Source organism: Spermophilus citellus, assembly GCF_964194105.1.
Source record: "Spermophilus citellus genome assembly, chromosome: 8".
Classification (NCBI taxonomy): Eukaryota; Metazoa; Chordata; class Mammalia; order Rodentia; family Sciuridae; genus Spermophilus; species Spermophilus citellus.
The window spans coordinates 31,321,330-31,341,139 of record NC_138189.1 but is presented as its reverse complement, the minus strand read 5'-3'; the positions used below and the strand labels follow the sequence as shown (position 1 = coordinate 31,341,139).

The 19,810-nt window shown below is 37.0% G+C and overlaps 1 protein-coding gene across 5 annotated transcripts; it reads right to left on the bottom strand.

The window, feature by feature from the left end:
• Positions 1-2,519: 2,519 nt before the first annotated feature.
• LIAS (lipoic acid synthetase) lies at positions 2,520-19,738 on the bottom strand. Of its 5 annotated transcripts, XM_081304880.1 has the most exons (12): positions 19,584-19,738; positions 17,881-18,053; positions 16,556-16,649; positions 14,859-14,939; positions 14,574-14,730; positions 14,438-14,495; positions 12,041-12,169; positions 9,591-9,736; positions 8,167-8,237; positions 7,173-7,284; positions 6,875-6,945; positions 2,520-3,652 (listed from the first exon to the last, which is right to left on the bottom strand). In XM_081304880.1, exons 1-12 carry the CDS (start codon positions 19,626-19,628, stop codon positions 3,638-3,640), a joined length of 1,152 nt encoding a protein of 383 aa, XP_081161006.1. In that variant the 5' UTR covers positions 19,629-19,738; the 3' UTR covers positions 2,520-3,637. The 5 variants fall into 5 exon arrangements, with proteins under 5 accessions (XP_081161006.1, XP_081161007.1, XP_081161008.1 ...); XM_081304881.1 differs by lacking the exon at positions 6,875-6,945; XM_081304882.1 differs by lacking the exon at positions 12,041-12,169.
• Positions 19,739-19,810: the final 72 nt, after the last annotated feature.

Sequence of the window (19,810 nt, the reverse complement as noted above, 5' to 3'; positions counted from 1 at the left end):
AATACCCTTGGCACAGGGCCTAGTACACAGTAAACACTAAACAAAGGTGAGGGGGATCTTGTTGGTTGTAACATTTTTTTCCCTAATCTTCCTAATAGCCCTGGTAGTCAGATATGCATCCCCACCTTCTAATCCAAGGATGGGCTTATTTCTGTCAAGGATAATGCCCTTAGCAAATTTCCCTTTATGGAGGCAGGAAGGCATCTGAGGTGGATCTGAACTGATCTTAATAGGGCAGCGGGAGGAGAATGGGCACATCAGTGAAAGAAGCAATAGGAGCCAAACGTTGAAGGCAGGAAAGTTCAGGCTGGTTTTGTCTGGAGTTATAGGGAGAATGAGGAGGAAGAGCTGGTGAAGAAAGGATAGATTGTGAAGGGCTTGACCTCTCGGCTGAATTTGGGCTTCATTTAATTTCACTTTAAAGGGATTTAAAGTGTTTTAAATTTTAATTATTTTAAAAAAGGAGTATATAATACTATAGTTCCCACCCAAATGAAGCAAACACTATGAAGGCTGTACGTGAATAACTGGAATTTAGGAAACACAGTAATAGGTGACATTATTTTAAGTAGTAACACAAAGCTTAGGGAATTACGAGGGAATTTAGTTTTACTGAGACTAGTGACCCAAGCCTACATCATAACAAAACATACTCAAATGTCACCTGCTATCTAATAATGATTTTCAAACTGTGATCCAAGCAGCTCAACAAGAGGTGCTACTACAGGAATCCTGAAATGATTGATTTAAATATAAATACATATATACACATACAGATAATAATATATGTAAAACTATCTACAAAGCTAATATTAAAAAGGCAACAAGTGGAGTTCTTGGTAATCAATATGGCATACTGAGCACATTTATAGCCTTGTCTTTTGAAGGACCACATTACAAATATAAATAGCAAGGGGTTGAGGTGGCGGGTAGGGGAAAACATAATTCAATAAAACAAAGTACAGGAGTGGGCCACCTGGTGATCAGGAGACTTCAAGACATTTCTGGAAAGCATCAGATACATGGATGTGTATACTAAAAAAGAGCTGAGGAAGCTGCTTCCAGAACTGATGTGATGGACAGAGGAGGAGGACCTGGCTAGCAGAACAGCAGAGGCTCTACCTGCCTCCCCCAAAGCAGAGAGGAGGCATAAACGAAGGGCTCAGCTGTGGTTAAATTGAACATTCAACCTCATTTCAGCTAACCCTATAGGCAGGGTGACCTCAAGCAGCCTGGCATTTATACCCATGACGCAACCCCATGTCTTAGCCCCAGGATAGAAAAAAAGGCAGGATGAGGAGTGTTTTTTTCTCTAAAGAAATTGAGAAAGCCGTATGGAGAGAACTAGAGCAATAAGTATTGTTCTGCATCACATTTTTTTAAAACCATATGTATTTATCACTTTAATTTTTAAAAAAACATGTCATTGTCCTATGGAAAGAAAAATCATACATACTGAAATACGTCATATACCAAATTTTAATAGATTAGAGAGCACCAGGGCATTAACGTGTGCTGCCAGGTTTTCATATGAACTTCCTGCCAAGTCTGGTCATTTAAATGCATTTCGTATAAATGCATCCATGTGTCACTTTTTATGAAGGTCAAAAGCTCTGCCCTGGCCTTTTGTACAATTTAAGTCTGACTATCCTCACATAGTTGTGAAAGGGAGTACACCTCTACGGCACATGTTCACCACACTTAAATGTCCAGTAAGACCCAGGCATTTGGTCATATACATTTTAGTCATGGTATAATGGTCAATAATGCAATAAAAAGTGAAAGAATAATACATCAAAATAATACTATCTATGATTACATTTTTTTTAAAATTTGGTACCAGGGATTGAACTCAGGGGCACTTGATCACTAAGCCACATCCCCAGCCCTATTTTGTATTTTATTTAGAGAAAGGGTCTCAGTGAATTGCTTAGTGCCTCGCCATTGCTGAGGCTGGCTTTGAACTCAAGATCCTCTTACCTCAGCCTCCTGAGCTGCTGGGATTACAGGTGTGCACCACCGAGCCCAGTTGTGATTCCATTTTGAAACAAACATTTTAGTTGGGTGCAGTTGTGTACACCTAAAATTCCAGCGGCTTGGGAGACTGAGACAGGAGGATCACCAAGTTCAAAGCCAGCCTCAGCAACTTAGTGAGGCCCTAAGCAACTTAGCGAGACTCTGTCTGTAAATAAAATATAGAAAAGGGGAGGGGATGTATCTCAGTGGTTAAGCATCCCTGGTACAAATAAAATTGGTTCTGCTACTCCTCATTCAAGTTTCTGGATTAGGTTTAACTGGAAAATATTTTGGGTCTGCAAAAGATGGGCCAGGCATGGTGGTCCAGTGACTTGGGAGACTGAGGCAGGAGGATCACATGTTTGAGGCCAGTCTGGACAATTTAGCAAGATCCTGTCTCAAATTAAAAAAATTTTGAGGATAGCTTAGTGATAAAGTACCTCTAGGTTCAGTTCCCAGTACTGCAAAAGACCAAAAGAAAACAACAACAAAAAGCAGTCCAATGATGAATTATATATTAGTATTTTGGAAAGAATTCTTTCTTCAGATCATTACTATTATTTAATACACACACTTCATCAAAGTAGTATGAGGAATAAATACAACAGTACATGCAGATGTAGCAAGTTACTATATATAATAAGGGTTAATATTTCTTAGATTAAATTTCTGTGTCTCTGACAAAAACAGTCTTAGTGTCATACAGGTATTAAACAAGTTGTCAGTACATAACTATTTTACAGGGTCTGAAGTATCCATATCAAGGTGAAACATTCAAACTCTAAAGCTTTCCTAAGTTATTCCACTGGTGCTAGATTGTTATTTATATTATATTAGGTAAAGGTCATATGCTACTCATAAGTAAATTAACCACAGTCTCAATCTATGTTTACTGTTTCATTACAGTACCATAAATGAAATTTTATGTATTCATTCTTCATAATGAAGTGCAACAATGACATATAGGCTATCAGTGACTTAAAAATATCTTTTGAAAGTTTTTAATATATTTTTAAGTTACAAGGTTAGCAGCAAACCCTTTCAAGAATGCTTTGATTACATTTAGCAGGAAATTATTAAGATAAAGAAGTATGCTAAAAACCAAATGAATTATCATAATTAAATACATACAGATTGCTAACATTTCTCTTGAAACAGAAAAAAGTCAAGTTCGCCTGTAATCCCTGCAGCTTGAAAGGCTGAGACAGTAGGATTGTGAGTTCAAAGCCAGCCTCAGCAATTTAGCTGAGGCACTAAGCAACTCAGTGGGGCCCTGTCTCTAAATAAAATACAAAATAGGGCTGGGGATGTGGCTCAGTGGTTGAGTTCCCCTGAGTTCAATCCCCAGTACCAAAAAAAAAAAAAAAAAAAAAAAAATCAAGGTGCATCCGCTGAAGTTTAAGCATTCTGGCACCACTTAGGATCCAACTGGAAATATATTTTTTAAATTTCTGTGATCGAGGGCTGGGGATATAACTCAGTTTGTATGTGCTTGCCTTGCATACACAAGGCCCTGGAATCAATTCCCAGCACCACAAAAAATAAAATAAAATTTCTGTGATCTTGAAGGTCTTGTCCAAGTTTTAGAGGGCTTTTGTTTTTCTTTTAGCCACTAGATTTTTCAGGAAAAATTCACCTATTTAAGAAAATGAAAATACATTAATATTAATTTAAAGTTAATAAAAGTAAAACTACTATTTCAGAATTATTCTTCTATGATTTCCCTACAAATTATAAAGAAGATTTGTACTTACCAGCATTTTTCTCTTCTTCAATCTCAAAGAAACTATTTTTTAAATCTAAGTATTCCCTATATTTTTGGCTCTTTTTCCCAACAACAAAGAACAGTCTTTTTTTAAATTTTAATATATCATATAGTCTTAACTATCATTGTTTCTTTCTTTTCTTTTTTTTTTTTTTTGATACTGGGGATTGAACCCAAGGGTGCTGTATCAATGGGCTATCTCCCCCCCCGAGCCATTTTATTTTGTATTTTGAGATAGGGTCTAGCTAAGTTGTCCAAGTTAGCCTTGCACCTGCAATCCTGTCTCAGCTTCCCAAGTTGCTGAGATTACAAAGGCATGTGCCACCACGCTTTCCTCTCAACTATTACTCTTTCTAATAACTCAATATTATAAAGGGTGACCCTATTGTATCTATGGGTCTGCTTCTGTATATTTATTCCATTTTGTGTGCACGATCTATTCCTCATCACTGACAAAGAATTGCTGTTGGCAAAATTCATTTCAGAGAGCAATTTTGTTACATTATTAGCCTGGATCTGATGTTTTTAAAACAGACCTTGTTGCAGTTGAGCACACTCATCTGATGGAATCTCTTCAGCTTATTCCCCTCTAGGGAAGCGAGCACTCTTCATTTATAATGGGCTTTCTCCCCACCCCCTGAGTTGTGCCTGCATAATAAGTTAGCTGTTTAGAGGGGCACATTCACTTTTCAGGCCATTAGGGTTCCATTTAGTTTATCACTTTTACAGCAGAACTCAATTCTTATCGGCAGAGCTCAGCACTGGAGGTCTGATTTTATGAGGAACCTGATTAACATGTCTTTGTCATCTAACATATATGAGTAGAACTGCGATGACCATATTCAAACTCAATAACCAGGAATCCCAGGATTCAACCCAGCCAAGTAATCAATGCTGCTCCATACCTCATCTAAATCTGGTAGAAGAACCAGTATTATCAGGCTCTCATCCATCAACTGAGTATAATGCTCCAGGTAACACAACTCAAATCTTTTACTGGCAACTTAAAAAGCATTTTAAAAGTTCCTTACTCAGGCTGGGACTATGGCTCAGCGATAGCACATTTGTCCAGCATGTGTGAGGCACTGGATTCTATTCTTAGCACCACATATAAAATAAATAAAATTTAAAAAATTTTTTAAAAACACCTTGAAAAAAGAAGTTCCTCACTCACTCCCTCAAATATTTGAAATTTTATTTTCCCTTAAAAAAAAAGAAAAACACCTTTTAAATTATATTACTCTAATCATTCTAGAAGCTGATAGTAGTTTTTTTTCTTTTCTTTTTTTGGTACTGGGGACTGAACGGGGTAGGGGGGTGGGGGGGGGATGCTTTACCGATGAGGTACATCCCCAGCCCTTTTTAAATTTCTAATTTTGAGATAGGGTCTAACTAGATTGCTGAAACTGGCCTCAAACTTGTGATCCTCCTATTTGAACCTTCTGAGTCTCTGGGATTATAGGTATGTGCCACCATGCTTGGCTAGTTCTATCCTTTATACATATTTTTAGCTTGCCAGTAGTTTTGGTTGAAGACTAAATCACATAATTACTGATTTTCAAAGTGCCCCATCCTGTCAGTCACTGTTGAATCAAACTTTAGCATTTAATAACTAGGATAAACTGTTAATTCATGAAAATGTCTTAATTTTTTATAGGAACACTGATATCACTAATACTTGAACACCAATTTTTTCAAATATAATTTATGCTTAATTTAAACATATCTATATTTAGACCTCAATTTATAAAATACTCATTTAAAAGAACATTAATAGTAATAACATATTTTAGACCTCAAAAAACACCAGCAGTTTTTTTTAAACTTTTTTTTTTTTTTAGTTGTAGATGGACGCAATACCTTTATTTAGTATTTTTTATGTGATGCTGGGGATCAAACCCAGGGCCTCACACATGCTAGGCAAGCACTTACCACTGAGCTATAACCCCAGCCCTCAGCTGAATATTCTTTTTTTTTTTTTTTTTTAATATTTATTTCTCAGTTTTTGGCGGACACAACATCTTTTGTTTGTATGTGGTGTTGAGGATTGAACCTGGGCCGCACGCATGCCAGGCAAGCGCGCTACCGCTTGAGCCACATCCCCAGCCCCATGCTGTTTATTCTTTTTTTTTTTTTTTTTTAGTTCTCGGCGGACACAACATCTTTGTTGGTATGTGGTGCTGAGGATTGAACCCGGGACGCACGCATGCCAGGCGAGCGTGCTACCGCTTGAGCCACATCCCCAGCCCCATGCTGTTTATTCTTAACAATTATAATTGTTAAGCCCAACTAACAGGAAAAACATCTGCGTTTTTTAGATTACATTCAGTCTTCAGATACGTTCTTATGGACTTACTGATGACTACTATTAAATAACTTTTTTTTTTTTGTAGTCCTGGGGATTCAACCCAGGGCCTTAGGCACACTAGGCACTCTACCACTGGGCTACGTCAACAGCCCTTTTCTTTAAAAAGAAACAATTTTTGTTTTTTGAGATAAGGTCTCTCTAAGTTGCCCAGGCAGGCCTTTAATTTGTGATCCTCTAACATCAGCCTCCCAAGTAGTTGAGATAACATATGTCTCACACTGTACCTGGTGTCAACTTACTTTTTATCCCTTAGAAATGCTTTTATTTTCATAAATCATTTTTAGCAACTGATCAAACAAGTGCAGAATTCCACAGGTGAAAAACTGCACTGTAGCTAATAAAGCCATTAAAATTTTCTTTAAGGAAAAATATTGTACAAATTTTTGTTGTTGTTGTTACCTCTAGGGGGAAGCACAAAGAAATTAATAGTGCAAACAGCAATGCTATCAAATTTCAGTGCTTAAATTGATCTGAAATTGGGAGTCTGGGGATGCAGCAAGCATCATTTTCAAATGAATATACATTTTTCAGAAAACCATATTATATGCTTGACATACTTTGTCATTCCTGAATAATCTACTACTGAAATCCACAGACAGAATAATCAAATAAACTAACTGTTCTTATTTTCATCAGAGTGGCTGAGGGATTTGCTAAAGGAACAAACTAGGTTTATGAGAAACTTCTTGGGGCTGGGGATGTGGCTCAAGCGGTAGCGTGCTCACCTGGCATGCGTGCGGCCCGGGTTCGATCCTCCAGCACCACATACAAACAAAGATGTTGTGTCCGCCAATAACTAATAAATAAATAAATGTTAAAAAAAAAAAAAAGAGAAACTTCTTAATATATGATCCCTATGGAGCAAAGCTCTAAAGGATGGTCCAGGAAAAAAACACTCTTTTCCCTCTGACAAAAGACAAACACAGCTATTACAATTTGCCTTACAGCTTTAGCGATTTAGGGTAGAACTTAGGGTGGGAAGTTATCAGCCTAAATAAAACCATTCCCTGTAGTTTAACTTACCTGCTTTATATGAAGAACGCACCAAAGGACCACTTGCAGTATAATGAAATCCAAGTTCATTTCCTATTTTTTCCCAGTATTTAAACTTTTCAGGAGTAATATATTCTTCAACCTAGACTTAAATAATGACTTCAGATCAGATTCTAGAATTCCCTAAAATAATTTTGATTCTATATAAAGTTTATACACATGTACTCTCCTCAGCCCTTGCCCTCCCCCCTTCCTTACTAACCACGTGTCTAGTGATTACTTGATCACTCTATCACACCACAATAACAGGAAATTAAAAAGGAAGGAAAACATATCAATTCTGTATTATATTAGCTGTTCCAAAGGATGGAGAAATAAAATGACATTATCTTTAGTAATTATTTAGCTATATTTTTCCTTCATTATTAACTGGTAGAATCGAGAGGGCTGGAGGTGTAGTTCAATAATAGAGCACTTGCCTAGCATGTGCAAGGCCCTGGATTTGATCCCAGCACAGAAAAAAATAAAAATAAAATGAAACAAACAAAACAAACCAATCCCTGAAGGACTCTTGAGGAAAAGACTCTTATTTACCTTATATCTTCTGCTTAGCATTGTGACTGGCATACTTTATATTTCAAAGTTTAAAAAGGCCAAGAATCACAAAGACTTACTCAACACAACTTTCTTGAATGAATGGATAAATACCCATTACAGTAACAGAAACAGCACTTCTCTTTCTTACTTCAATGTGGCTCTCACATAATTCTAAAACAAGTCACAGGATCACCAAGTGTCAATGACTGCACCTTCCAAGTTATTAATCCTTTTTCTGTAGGTTCACTTGAATCAGACAATTCAGGCAGTGGCAAATAAGCACCAGTGTAGCTGCTTTGTATGAATAATAAATGGAAACTGGAACTTATAAATATACATGGAACAATAGTTTCTTATTTTTACCTATGGACAGTAAAGATTTAATTCAAAATACTAAGAAACATTTGGCAATTCAAGATATCTATACCTTAAGGTGGCGCTTCGTTGGCTGCATATATTGTCCTAAAGTTAAACAGTCTACATCTGCTTCACGGAGCGCTACAGGGAAAGAAAAAAAAAAGCCTGAATTATATTAGCAGATGTTTTACAATATTAAAATTATAGATCTAAGTATAATTTTCCTGAGGAGTATCTCAAAACAGTGTGAATACTGTGCTAGTCCATAATCCTCATGATGGCAAACAGATACCTATTCATTGAAAAATATTTATATGTCAGGAACCATAAGGACTGAAAGCATAGGAATAATTAAGATCATCATATGGGGCTGATAGATATAAAAACAAATGACTTTAATACTATGGATTAAATACTAAAATAGGAGTGGAGGGTGTTTTAGAGCAGAAGTCTGTTATGCAGACAAGGTAAAGGAAACAGAACATGCAAAATCCTGAAAACACCCATATTACAGACCAAACATCCTGCATTAGGCTTTTACTCAATTTTTAAGATATGCTCTTGAGGATATGATTTGACCTCTGATATTATTAGAAAACTTTTAGTAAATAAACTGTATGTATTGTGATAAAAAGCAGCTTTTAATTACTATATGAACTTATTATTTTTTGAACCACTGAATGACTACAAGTAGGCCAAAGACTCAGGGAAAAATAACAACTTTTATATTTCAAAGTTTAAAAAGGCCAAGAATCACAAAGGCTTATGGGAGAGTAAGGCTCGAAAATTCCAAAGCCCAGCATGTTTTATGACAGTATTACAAGTAAGCTCTTCTCAAAGGCCTGGGTTGGTCTTATTCTATGAATTGTCAGTGTATGGTACATGGCTGGCTCTCAAAAACTGTCTAATGACAGAATAAAAAACATGGGCTAAGCATGGTGGTGCACACCTGTAATCCCAACAGCTTGAGAGGTTGAGAGTGGAGGATTATGAGTTTAAAGCCAGCCTCAGCAACTTGGCGAGACCCTCTCAACTCAGTGAGACCCTATCTCTAAGTAAAATATAAAAAAGGGATGGGGATGTGGCTCAATGGTTAAGCACTCCTGGGTTAAATCCCCAGTACCCCCTCCCAAAAAACAACCAAAAACCCATGTGTTCATTGGATGAATGGGTGAGGAATGAAATGGGACATGACTTTATACATTTAATTCCATGAAATACTAAGAAAACATTTTCCTTTTCATATTGCTGTTTACATCATATGTGCACTATGGGTTAAATCCAGGGCCTGTAATCCTAACAGCTTCAGAGGTTGAGAGTGGGTGTTACCCACATGTATACAATGTGAGCTACACTTGCAGTCACACATACTTAGTTCTTACTGACATTTGCATTGAGACTATAGAAGAAACATAAATTGAACAAGCCTCAAAGTGGGGTTCTTGCTATTACTCAAATTAAACAGGAAAGTTTTTTATTTTTAAATTTCTTTACCTTTCATTGTTGCATATACTTGCTCATCATTCTCACCTAAACCCAACATTATTGATGTTTTAGAAATAAGATCAGGCTGAACCTCCTTGGCATGTTTCAGTACACGTAGAGACTGGTGGAAATTGGCCCTGGGATCACGAACTTTCCTGGAAAACAGTAGGGCTGTTGTCAGCAAGAATAACCACAAGTTCAACCAAATACATAGTTACCCAAGCAACCTGGAAGACCAGGAAAGCACATTTTGAACATGATATTACATTATATGGTTCAATGGTAACATCTGTATACAAAAGTCTGATAACCTAGGAAAGAAAAAAAGGCCTCAGTGGGCTCCCTACCTCTGTTAACTTAAGGCTTCTCAAGCCCAGGGCAGAGAAAACTAAAAACACAGAAGAAATTGCTTTAGTTTTATGCGTTGAGAAATCAGAATTCTGAAACTCAAGATTATAATAATTGTAAGAGACAGTCAAAAGAAAAGAAGATGAACAGAAGTAAAACAATTTTGGCAATGAACAAAGAAAAAACTAACCTGAAACCACATTTCAGAAGGTTGAAACTTTTATGTTCATTTCTTTTCTAAAGACTAAGCTGCCCTCTGCTGGTAAGTACACAACATTGCCATCTCTTAGGTAAAGAAATGTACGATTCTGGAATTTTCACTGGAAAGGATAATGTTTCTTAAGAGAAACCAGGGAAACTGGCACCCACTGCTGGCAGTATCATGACAGGGTTGATATAAACTGTGCTAGACTTCAACAATGGCCTCACTATCCTAGTTTAAATGTCAAGAATGCCAAAAGGTCAGAAAGTTGCTGATGTTAAACCAGCATTTGTTTGAATTCGAATGTAGCTTTCTTTTCTAGAATTTATTTGGGTTTTATTTTGTTTTTGCGGTACAGGGGATTGAATCCAGGGGTGTTCTATCACTGCCCTACATTCTGGGTCCTTTTTTAAAATTTTGAGACAGAGTCTTAGGGTCTTGGTAATATGCCCAGGCTGGCCTCAAACTTGTGATTCTCCTCTTTCAGGATCCTGGGTTGCTACAATTACAGGGGTACCACCATGCTCAGCTTACTATAACTTCTTTTAGGTTCTATGATATCAAATAATATACAAAGCTAATAAAATCACAGCCAACACTTAAGGTAAAGAAAATAAACAATATTAATTTTTCTTGAGGTTTAAAATAATTTTAATTTTTCTGAAATTTGAATATAGTCATTATGTGGAACATTTCTTAATTAGTACTAACAACTAAAATTAACTAGGAAGAGTAAAGAAGATGGGCTAGGGATGTAGCTCAAGCGGTAGTGTGCTCGCCTGGCATGCATGCGGCCCGGGTTCGATCCTCAGCACCACATACAAACAAAGATGTTGTGTCCACCGAAAACTAAAAATAAATATTAAAAAAAAATTCTCTATCTCTAAAAAAAAAAAGTAAAGAATAGTGTTTATATTTTAAAAGAGAATTAAAATAGGGCTGGGGTTGTGGCTCAGTGGTAGAATGCTTGCTGGGCACGTGTGAGGCAATGGGTTCAATCCTCAGTACCACATAAAAATAATTGTGTCCATCTATAGCAAAATAGCTTAAAAAAAGAGAGAATTAAAGTACATCTGAACAATACCACATTATCTGCTGCATTATTTATTTACTATGTGAATTAGTGGCTTTTTTATTTTCCCAATGCTGGGGATTGAACCCAGGGCTTTGTATATGCTAGGCAAGCACTACACCACTGGGTTACATTCCCCAGTCCCTCAAATGTACTTTTAAGTATTTTCTTTAGAATTACAGCCAAGGCAGTTGCTCTAGTGTAATTATTTTCCATTTGAAAATTCTTCTTTGAAAAGAGTAATACTCATTGGCATTTGCAAAATGATAGTACTTTTTAAAAATAAAAAATATGCTTATTATGAGCGCATATATCAAAAATTACATGTGTGCAGTGGTGTATACCTATAATTCAAGCTACCTGGGAGACTGAGGTAGAAGGATCACAAGCTCAAGGCCAGCTTCAGCAATTTAGCAAATCCCTATCTCAAAATAAAAAAGAGCTGTGGATGTAGCTCAGTGGTGGAGCACCCCTGGATTCAATCTACAGTACTGTAAACAACAAACAAACGAAACATGTAAATATAAATACAAAGTTGATAGTAACTGATATTACTGGGAGGAAATATTATTAAAACAGCTTATTTTAATATTATTAAAATATTATTAAAACAGCTTATGCTGTTTTTGTTGGCTTTATTTTCTGATCTTTCTGTAACAAAGAGGGAGTAGAGGAAGGTAGTAGGTAGTGAGGGAGTAAAGGAAGACTGAAGGGAGGGAGGGAGGGAAGGAAAGTTTATTTTGTAAACGTCAACTGCAAGTTGGCTCCTGAAAAGTGAGAATATAAGCATATTCCGATCCTCCTAACTCTCCCACATTACTCAGTACATGTAATCACCTCTGTAATTCTGGAACTGTTTCTACATTATGTGCATACACATCTAATCCTGACAGTGCAACTTTTTCTATTGCTTTAAGATCTCCTCGGAAATCAGGGGTGAGGCATTCCACAAGAATTTTTGGATTCCTAGGGGAGAAAAAGATAAATATCAAACTGAGAAAAAGAAATGAAATAATTATTACTCAAAATGAATTATCAATACTTATCCAGTATCAGTTTCAACATAGTAATATTTAGAACTTGGCTAAAAAAAAGCATGGAAATACAAATGTCCATATATAAGCTATCATATGAAGAAAAAAAATATCCAGAACATCAAATATTATGTTCATAATGGTTAAAATACACCTTCATGCAAATAATAACCAGAATAAAACTTGAGATTAGGGCTGGGATTGTGGCTCAAGTGGTAGCATACTCGCCTGGCATGCATGAGGCACTGGGCTTAATCCTCAGCACCACATAAAAACAAAATAAATATATTGTGTCCACCTAAAAAAAAAAAAACTAAAAAAAATATTTAAAAAAACCTTAAGATTAGATAAGACTTTTAAACCCAATTTAAGTAAATTTTTAAAAAATAAAATATGAAATATTAAAACATTAAATATATTTTCTTGTTTGGAAAGAAAATTAGGATATTTCTTATGTGAACACAAATATTACTTGATTGATTCAATTCTGTCTTCTATAATTTATCAAATAGTGTCTTCCTATCTTCCTCTAGGCAAATATTTCACAAGTGCTATAGATTTTAAAAACTATTTTCTGGGTTGCTGTGACTTGAGTTTTGCTTAAATGAAGGACAAGCTAAACATTAATCTTCCTATTTATACTGTGGCTATGTCTATTCATTCAAGCATTATAATGTGAACTAGGTCACAGAGCTGTTTCCTTTGACACTAGCAGAAATGATTCAGACAGCTGACAAATTTTTTCATGAACCCAATGGCAAAGTGTCTGGAATTGTTCCCTGAAAGAACAGATTAAAAAAAAAAAAGACCACACATATACCCTCTCATAAATACAGAAATGTTGAAAGAATATATCCCAGAACTCACTGTTTTTAAACTTCAAGTTGAGACCCATTAGTGGCTTGAGAAAGAAATTTAGTGGGTTGCAAACATATTTTTATTCAAAAGAATTTAAACAATTATTTTGGTATTGGGGATTGAATCCAAGGGTGCTTTATCACTGAGTTACATCCCTAGCCCTTTTTATTTTTTAGTTTGAGACAGGGTCTTACTAAGTTATGGAGGTTAGCTCTGAACCTGTGATCCTGTTGCCTCAAGACTCCCAAGTCCCACTGTTATCGTGTATTTAAAAAAAAATAATAAAATCAATTAAAAAAAAAAAGACTCTCAAGTTGTGGGGATTGGAGGCATATGACACTGTGCCCAACCACAAATATTTTAAAAAAGAAACTCTAATAGATATAAAATAGAAAATACTGGGGAATCATTAGAAAAACATTAAGTATGCTAGATAAGCACTGAGTTATAGGAAATGATCAGAGTTCCATTTCAGTGCTTTTTTATTTTTTGGTACGGGGGATTGAACCCAGGGGCACTTCATCATTGAGCCACATGCCTGGCCTTTTTAAAAAATTTTCAAACAGGGTCTTGTTAAGTTAACTAGGGCATCACTAAGTTGGTGAGGCTGCCTTTGAACTTGCAATTCTCTTGACTCAACCTCTAAGGTCACTGGGATTACAGGTGTGCGCCCCATGCCCAACATCCCTAACTATTTTTAAATGATTGTTAATTCAAAGTCAGTGCTCAGAAGACCACAGCTTAATACTTTTTAAAGAGTATCACTTGACATTCAGACTAATGCTCAAATATGAACCCCTAAAATGTCCAGTACATATGTATATGTAAGCACCAATATACTTTATTTGGCTGGGGGGGCAGGTGTCGGGGATTGAATTCAGGGGCACTCAACCATTGAGCCACATCTCACTGAGTTGCTTTAGCCCCTTACCATTGTTGAGGCTGGCTTTGAACTCGAAATCCTCTTGTCTTAGCCTACCAAGCCATTTGGATTACAGGCGTGTGCCACCACATCCAGCACCAATATACCTTTTCTGGAGAAATGGTCACATACTTTTCAGTAGATTATCAAAAGGGTATAAAATCCCCCAAAAGGTTAATAACCACTGGTGGTTTTTTAAAAAATTTTTAGTTGTAGATTTATTTTATTTATTTATCTTTATGTGGTGCTGAGGATCGAACTCAGTTCCTCACATGTGCAAGGCAAGCACTCTACCACTGAGCTACAACCCCAGCCCTAATAACCCCTAATAAACACTGTTTTAAGGTGAAGGCTTTAAACTAATTTATATAGCTCCAAAAAAAGTCCTTAAAATACACAAATAAATGCAGAAACAAGTACCTTTCCTTAAGGTATGATACAGTCTTTGCAATGTGCTCAGCTCCCCCATCAGGTATATCTAGAAAGAAAATAATCTGCTCAGGATAATGTCACCATTTAGAAAGTCAATATTTAGACACCATGATGACACACTAACCATCTCGATCCACAGATGTCAGCACAACATAATCCAGACCCCACTCTGCAATTGCCTTTGCAGTATTGTAGGGCTCACTGGTATCCAGGGGAGGTGGATTTCTTGCAGTCTTAACTGAACAAAATCTGCAACCTCTTGTACATGTGTCACCCATTAACTAGAATAGAGATGTTATAATTTAAGTCAAGTAGACAGATGACTCTTTCATAATTGCTTTTTACTGAGGACACAAAATATCCCATTTCCATTTCTAGACTAAAGTTTCAAAGGTTGAGCTTGTCTTACCATGATTGTGGCTGTGGCAGTGGCATATTCTCCACCTCCCCAACACTCTCCAATATTGGGACATCGAGCTTCCTCACATACCTGTAAGTAAAAGGGAACAGAATACAATCAGGTTGAAACTACCAACCAGTTGAACAAATAGTGGTTCAGTATTGAGGCGCCCATTGTTTACAACATATTTCTTTTTAAATTCACTATTCAAAAATTCTGTTAAGGGGCTGGAATTGTGGCTCAGCAGTAGAGCGCTCGCCTAGCATGGGTGGGACCCGGGTTCGATCCTCAGCACCACATAAAAATAAAGGCATTGTGTTATGTCCATCTACACCTAAAAAAAAAAAATTCTGTTAAACTGCCAAACCATATATTAAGATCTCATTTTTAAATTGAAAAGTATACAAATATAAATATTTTATGTTTAAAGAAATTGGTCTGAGTCATGCATGGTGGCGCACTCTTGTAATCCCAGTGGCTAGGGAGGCTGAGGCAGAAGGATCACGAGTTCAAAGCCAGCCACAGCAACGGCGAGGTGCTAAGCAACTCAGTGAGACCCTGTCTCTAAATAAAATACAAAAAAGGGCTGGGGATGTGGCTCAGTGGTCAAGTGCCCCTGAGTTCAATCCCCGGTACCAAAAAAAAGAAATCGGTCTAAAATGATATATATTAAACAGTTAAGGGGTGTGGTTAATAGTTGAGATTTTTCATATTTAATTTTATACTCTTTCCAACAAACATATAATTTCTATTATAAAACCAACAGGCTGGATACAAGCTGGGTGTGGTGACACAAGCCTAAATCCCAGCAACTCAGGAGGCTGAGGCAGGAGGATTAGAAGTTCAAGGCTAGCCTCAGCAACTTGGCAAGGCCCTAAGGAATTAGCGAGACCCTGTCTCAAAATAAAACAAAAAAAGGGCTGTGGGGCCAGGGTTGTGGCTCAGTGGTAGAGCACTTGACTAGCATGCATGAGGCACTGAGTTCAATCCCTGGCACCACATAAAAAAATAAACAAATAAAATATAGGTATTGTGTCCACCTACAGCTAAAATATATATATATGGAAAAAAAAAGGGCTGTGGATGTGGCTCAGTAAACAACCCTGGGTTCAATTCCCAGTAACAAAAAAACAAAAACACCAAGCTGGGTACAGTGGCATGTGCCTGTAGTCCCAGCCACTTGGGAGGCTTAGGTGGGAGGACTATTTGAGTCTAAGAGTCTGAGGCTAGCCTGGGAACAGTTTTTATTTTTCTCAAAACAAAACAAAAAACTTTGTTTCTCTAGTTGCAGGGAAAAATCTTGTTTTGTACTATTAAATGAGACATTAATATAATCACCCTTTATTTCTTTTGCAGGAATAATTATTTTAAATGATTTTTATTTGTTTGCTTTGGGCAGTGATGGGGATGGAACCCAGAGCCTCAAAAATGCCTAGGCAAGCACTCTATCAGTGAGCTACAGCCTCAGCCTCTAAATAATTCCCCCCACCCCAATATTGAGGATTGAATCCAGGGCCTTGCATATGGTAGGCAAATACTCTACCACTGAGCCATACCTATCTCCAATGTATTTTTATCATTGGTAATAATGCATCACTTAACGTTTTTCATTCATTTTCCTTGCTGTATTTATATATGAATTAATAATTTCTAAGTTATAAATATGTATAAACATTTATAACCATGGATTAAGATTGACAACTTACTGTATGGAGATTTAAATTTCGCAAAGTATTTTTCAGTTTATTGTAATTTTTCCCCATGGGAATCTCTGTCTTTAGCCATGGAGGTAGTCTTAACCTAAGGAAAGCCAAAGATAACTATCCATTAACAAACAGGCAAACAAGTAATCACACAGCCTTGAAGTTACTTTGTTCTATTATAATTCTTAGTTAAATTTTTTTCCATAATCCTGGATTAACCCTTATTAATTTCTGCTGTGGGCATAAGAACAAAGATTCAAATTTAGGATTCCTCAAATCACATTAGAAAACACTGATATTGGAATCTAACAGACCTTTTTATATATTTTTAAATTTTTAAAATTTGTTTTAATTAGTTGTACATAACAGTAGAATGTACTTTGATATATCATATATAATGGAGTATAATTTCTTCTGGTCCTTTTTGTTTTAGAGACAAGATCTCACTGAGTTACTTAGGGGCTCCATAAATTGCCAAGCCTGGCTTTGAACTTGCAATCCTCTTGCCTCAGGCTCCCAAGCTGCTGGGATTACAGGTGTGCATCACCTCGCCTGGTTACCCAAAGTAATATGAATTCACAGTAAGCAGAGATCCCAACTGTGCACTATCAGCTTATATTCTTGATTTTATGGTGGTGATTAAATGGCAAAATTCTAATATTTGAAATGGAATTAAGTATACTTGGTTTCACCATGACTATACTTACTTATGATCTGGAAGTTGTTGGATAAATATTTTTCAAAACAATTTGCCATCTGCATTAAATTCTCATTATTCTTTTAAATTACAGCAAGGGAGGGGGAAAAGAGGAAATTAATTAGTTAAGGCAAGGTATACATAGATCTTATGTAAATTGACTGGGAGCAGTTAGATCATCAATACCCACTAATAATGAAAATTTTATCAAGGTCTAGATGGGTGTGGTGGTGCACGCCTATGATCCCAGCAGCAGCTCAGGAGGCTGAAGCAGAAGGATCCTAAGTTCCAGACCAGCCTCAGCTAGGCCATAAGCAATTTATCGAGACCCTGTCTTGAAATAAAAAACCAAAAGGGGCAGAGGGTGTAGCTCTCTGAAATAAAAAAAACAAAAAGGGGCAGGGGTTAAGCACCACTGAGTTCAATCCCTAATTTAAAACAAAACAAAAAAACAGAAAATCAAGAAAAATTTCAGCATTCTCATCAACTTACATGTTCTCTCTTTTTTCTAATGACCTTTCACTAAATTAAACAAGCCTGAAATTAAAAATATACTCTAGGACTTGGTTACATCTGAAAATAATGCACAGTAAGGAATGGGACATTGAAATTATCTCAAATTCTCAGTTACCTTTCTCCTTTCTGGCGTTTTAAGTTTCCTTTATATTCCTCCCAGGTGCTCTTGTCTGCAAGATCCCCAGACACAAAATCTTGAAGATCTGGTCCATTCTGTAAAAATTCTTTTTTTTTATCTGGCAAGGAACTTAATGACCTGATTGGACTGTATAAATATCTTCCAAATACCTAAAGAAAGAGTTCATTATGACATTCATTTAGTGGGTTCTGGGATAATTTAGTTTTAACCCATTATAATATCTAAAAGATACCTGGTGCTATGGTGTATGCCTGTACTCTCAGAGACTAGGGAGAATGAGGCAGGAGAACTTTGAGTTTGAGGCCAGCTTGGACAATCTGGTGAGACCCCATCTCAAAATAAAAATTAAAAAGGACTGGGGATATAGTTCAGTGGAAGAGTGCTCCCCCCACCCCCCGGGGTTTCATCCCCAGTAACACAAAAACAACAACAACAAAAAACCCCACAATAGAACAAATCTAAAAGGAAGGGAGGGTAAAAGCAAAGAAGTGATGCAGGAATTATATCAAGTGGTTTACTGCTTACAAGATTGGAATCTAAGATTAAAGAAGAATAGGAATGAACTTCTGAATACCAAGTTTAGAATAGATTTAAAAACCTTTGGAAGTATCTATCATAGATCACACTTTTATGCCCTTTTTACTTTATATTTTGAGACAGGGTCTTGCTAAATTGCCGAGTCTGACCTTGAACTTGGTATCCTCTCAAATAGTTGACATTACAAGGGTGGGCTAAGGTGGCCAGGTTCACTACCCTTCTTAACAGTACTAAAACTTCGTCTTTCAACAAACTTAAACTGCAGTAACTGAAGATGCCAAGGCTATACATTTTCTATTCCTGACTTGAGTCAGATATGTTTAAAAGGAAATTTGCAATAAATCCCTCTAGCTTTGTGTTTGGGGTAAAGTAAACATGTTAAAATGTAGTGCTAATATCTAGTTGGTTCCAAAAAACTGGAAATAGTAAAACCAAACCTAAGCCCACCAGCCTCTCGCACTAGTTTATGCTGGTGTCTTGGTTTTTGTTTGTTTGGGTGATGCTGGAATTGAATTACCCAGCACTCACACTTGCGAAGGACTCACTTTCCCTTTAAACTACAGTCCCCAGCCCTGTTTCTGTGCTAGAACCTGGCAGTTAACCAGTGCGCATTTGTCGAGTGTAAGAAACCACAGTATTTGACTTCTAGATCTGAATACAAACATGCACGAGACAGGCAAAACACTGTAAAATTAAAGGGATCTTCAACAGTTCAAAAGAAAAAAATATCTGTTAGAGCACTGCATGATTGGTAGTGCACTTATCCACGTCTACAGCTTTAGCCCAGAGGGCAGGCTGTGTTCTCAGCTGCAAGAGTGGTGTCTAATATACAGGAAGAGCCCAACGATGTGGGTTGAGCGCTGTTGTGGTCCTTTAAATATAAGGAACAAACCACTCTAAGCAGGAAAAAAAAAAAAAAAGACAAAACCAAAACCCATCATCACCGACCCAGAGAGACCTTCAAACAAAACAAGATCAGGGACTACTTCATGGGGATGTCAGGAGAATTAAACGAGATAATACGATAAACGTTTAGAAAAGTGCCTGGCTTCAAGCAAAAGCGTTGGCCTTCATTACGGAGTGCTCTGAAGAGATGGGAACCCCTCACCCCACGCCTGCACGCTTGTCGCCCCGCTGCTCACCCGGAGCCCCAAGGTGCGAGCAGCGTCCCCGCCGCGTAGAGACATCGCCTCTTTAGACCTAGTAGGGTCGAGGGATCACACCAATGCCAGGGAAAAGACTGATCGATAAACCGTCGCTCGGCTTATGACAATCACCAGAACTACCCCTAAGCCCGTGTAGCTTGAACTGTTCCGCAATTGGCTGCTTTAGTCTTAGTGGCGTCGCGCACTCATTACGCAATACGCAG